The sequence below is a fragment of the Lygodium microphyllum genome, chromosome 12 (genome assembly GCF_053477565.2).
Source record: "Lygodium microphyllum isolate KBCC chromosome 12, Lygodium_microphyllum_v1.1.10, whole genome shotgun sequence".
NCBI classification, from domain to species: domain Eukaryota; kingdom Viridiplantae; phylum Streptophyta; class Polypodiopsida; order Schizaeales; family Lygodiaceae; genus Lygodium; species Lygodium microphyllum.
The window spans coordinates 52,849,760-52,853,283 of record NC_141146.1 but is presented as its reverse complement, the minus strand read 5'-3'; the positions used below and the strand labels follow the sequence as shown (position 1 = coordinate 52,853,283).

At 48.5% G+C, this 3,524-nt stretch overlaps 1 protein-coding gene across 1 annotated transcript; it reads left to right on the top strand.

Annotated features, from left to right (window-relative positions):
* The first annotated feature begins 655 nt into the window (after positions 1 to 655).
* On the top strand, positions 656 to 2,795 carry LOC148027771 (sugar transport protein MST4-like). The gene is made up of 4 exons (XM_087689875.1): positions 656 to 803; positions 952 to 1,271; positions 1,367 to 2,011; positions 2,111 to 2,795. Exons 1-4 carry the CDS (start codon positions 656 to 658, stop codon positions 2,642 to 2,644), a joined length of 1,647 nt encoding a protein of 548 aa, XP_087546001.1. The 3' UTR covers positions 2,645 to 2,795.
* The last annotated feature ends 729 nt before the right edge of the window (positions 2,796 to 3,524 follow it).

Below are 3,524 nucleotides of genomic sequence, written 5' to 3'. Positions count from 1 at the left end.
CCCACAAAGGGTATGGAAATAGGGTTAGCGTCTACATTTTCTATCCCAGCGTCATGTAAATACCTTTAAATTTAGTGACCTATACTACGTCATAGAAAAGATGCAAGGCATGGCAAGGCAAGGCAAGGACCTCTTCTTATTTGCTCGGCAGGGAGCTCAGATGTCGTCTGAATGTCACCATGTTGCAGGTCCTTCAAGCAAAGTATAGCACCTTAACGCGCTCGTTAGCTGATGGGAAAAGATGACCTGGTGGAACACTGAATATTGAAGAGAATTTTCTCTTTACCACGGAAGTTTAAGAACACGTGAGTGTAACGCACCTTGAATTTGCAAGAGATATTGCGAAAAGGGATCGGCGAGGTCTTGCCAATGTTGCACACAGCTTGATGATCAAAGACGTTGCGGGTGCGACTCGCAAGCCAACCAGCCGCAGACAGGTGGTAAGTGTGGGGTGATTGAGCTGGTGTACTTTGAAACTTTTTCACCGGAGGGGCAATCAGTTGTAAGTGTCGTGATTCGTGTGGTACTTGAGAGTCAACATTGCCTCAATATAATATATTAAGTGCACCAGCACCATGAACAACACGAATATTCAGATACACCGTGCAGGCTTTGATCGTCACATCGATAGACGCCTACCGTAGCAGTAGTGACCATGGCTAGCGTAATCGTTCTGCCTGATGCTAAAACACAGCATGGTGCTGCAGCACCTGCAGCAGCGATCACGGCCTATGTTTTCTTCACCTGCCTCATGGCGGGTAGTGGCGGTGGCCTCATGTATGGCTACGATCTGGTGGTGGCAGGTGACGTACTGTTAGTGCACCTCATGTACCTGATGAGTAGTACATTATAACAGAGCTCTGTTTATCCTGAATAATACGTAAGGGACTGACGATGATAATGTGTGATAACAACGTCTCTCATGACTCCGTTCTGGTGATAATGCTGCAGGTGGTGTGTCGGTCATGGACGACTTCCTCGAGAAGTTCTACCCCTCGGTGTACGAGAGCGAGAAGAATGTGATGAAGGACAACTACTGCAAGTACAACAATCAGGTGTTCCAGCTATTCACGTCCTCATTGTACATAACGGCGCTGCTGGCGACGTTTGTAGGGGGCGCAATAACGAAGAGGCTGGGGCACAAGGCTACGATGCTGAGCGCGGGCTTGCTATTCATAGTGGGAACATTGATGGGAGCGGGCGCAGAGAACTTGGGGATGCTGCTGCTGGGCCGGGTTCTACTTGGGTGCGGCCTGGCCTTCTCGAATCAGGTATTACTGAGCTGACAATTGCGCACGCGTTATGGCTAGGGAACAATATCTGTTGTACTAGTGGTGTATAACGTCTGCATGCGATCATCTTCCAGGCTGTGCCGCTGTACCTCTCGGAGATAGCACCGGCGAGCTCCCGCGGGGCGCTGAACATGATGTTCTCTCTGAGCATAGCGGTTGGGCTGTTCGCGGGTAACCTGGTGAACTACCTGGCGTCACATATCCACCCGTGGGGATGGCGCCTCGCGCTGGCCATGGCCGGCATCCCGGCCGTACTGCTCACCCTCTTCAGCCTCATCCTCGTAGACACGCCCACGCACCTCGTCCGACGTGGCAACCACACGGGGGCCCGCGCTGTCCTCCTGAAGATCCGGGGGCGCGGTTCCGATGTGGACGCCGAGCTGGCGGACATCGTGGATGCGCACACGAAGGCCCTGCAGTACAATCAGCAGGGGCTGGGCAGCGGCTTCCGAAGCCTGCTGAAGAGGCGCAACACGCCGCAGGTGGTGATGGCGCTGGCCCTGCCTTTCTTCCAGCAGGTGGCCGGGAACGACGCCATTCTGTTCTACGGGCCTTTCTTGTTCAAGGCTGCCGGCCTCGGCGGCCAGTCCTCCCTCTATTCTAGCGTCTTCACCGGCTCCGTCGCCCTCGTGGGCACCGTCATCTCCGTCTTCCTGGTCGACAAGGTCGGCCGCAGAACCATCCTGTTGGCCGCGACTGTTGTCATGCTCCTTTGCATGGTAACATAGATGTGTATATTAATTTCAACGACTTAAATGTTCTTTTAATACGACGAATGGTTTTCACTGCGGTTGGCTCATCCTGATATGACTAAACAGGCGGTGGTCGGTGCGCTGTTCGGCGTGAAGATCCAGGCGGGGCAGCCGACGGCGCACCTGACCGAGGCGGAGAGCGCCGTGGAGCTGGCGATGGTGTGCCTGTTTGTGGGCGTGTACAAAGGGTCCTGGGGCCCGCTGGCCTGGGTTATCCCCAGCGAGATCTTCCCGCTGGAGATACGCTCGGCGGCGCAGTCCGTGACGGTGTGCGTGAACATGTTTTTCAAGGGCCTGCTCGCCCAAACCTTCCTGTCGATGCTCTGCGCCTTCAAGTTCGGCATGTTCCTCTTCTTCGCCGGTTGGCTGGCCGTCATGGGCACCTTCACCCTCTTCCTCCTGCCCGAGACCAAAGGCATCCCGATCGACCGGATGGCCCATGTTTGGAAGGCCCACTGGTTTTGGGGGAGGTTCGTCGCTGCGGCTGAAACAACCTGGGCAGCACCCTCGGATACCATCACACCACCATCCAGGTTCCGGAGGTCTAAATCTGACTCATCCATCCCTGCACGTCATGATGAACGATGGATACCTCGATAATCCACTGTCTGATTCCAGTTCTACTAGAGCAGGCATGTGTGTCTTGATCAGTCCCACTGACCAAATCGTCCCGGCCAACATGTAGCGCAGTCCCACAACACTTGGCATCTTTACACGTGCAGTCAATGATGATGATATGTTTACACGTGCAGCTATGTATGTGACGTTTTCAAAAAAAATATATTGTTTTTTTAAGTTAAAGAAGGAAAACATAAACGTACACTCAAATTTGGAAAAAAGTTTTTAAAGAAAAACTTAACAATTTGAAAGCTTTTAAGCTTTTCAAGTTTATAAACTACAAAAGTTTTAAAAAGCTTAAAGGAAAGTTTTGAACATTGGGAAGCCTTAAGTCTATATAAAAGGAGGAGAGTTCACTACTATGGGTCATTCTCTTCGTTATGAAATTCGACTCTTATTTGAGGAAAGAGGAAGGTCATACAGAAGTGTTTGGAGACCTATACATTAGTTCCTCAATTTTGTGCTTGCAAGCTAAAAGGTTAGATTTAAATCTTCATCATTCTTTCTTTTTAAGATTAGTTTAAACAATTTTGTCCTTCGTTTTTTTAGTTTATTAAGGTTAGATTCAAATCTTCGTCATTCGTTCTTTTTAAGATTAGTAAATAGTAGTAAAACGAAAATGAAAGAAAACGATCTTTTGAACGTATAGCGAAAACAAAAGCATAATGAGTTTTCAAACGTATTGAAAAAAATGAAAACTTAAAACTCCAACAGATTGAAAAAAAAAAGAACTCTTCGGTATGCTATATAACATTTTTTTTTATTTTATTTATTTTTTAAGTTTTAAATTATTATTATTGTTTATTGATTTTATTAGAATCACTATTAAGAAGAAAAAAATCATCATTCTTACACGTCAAAA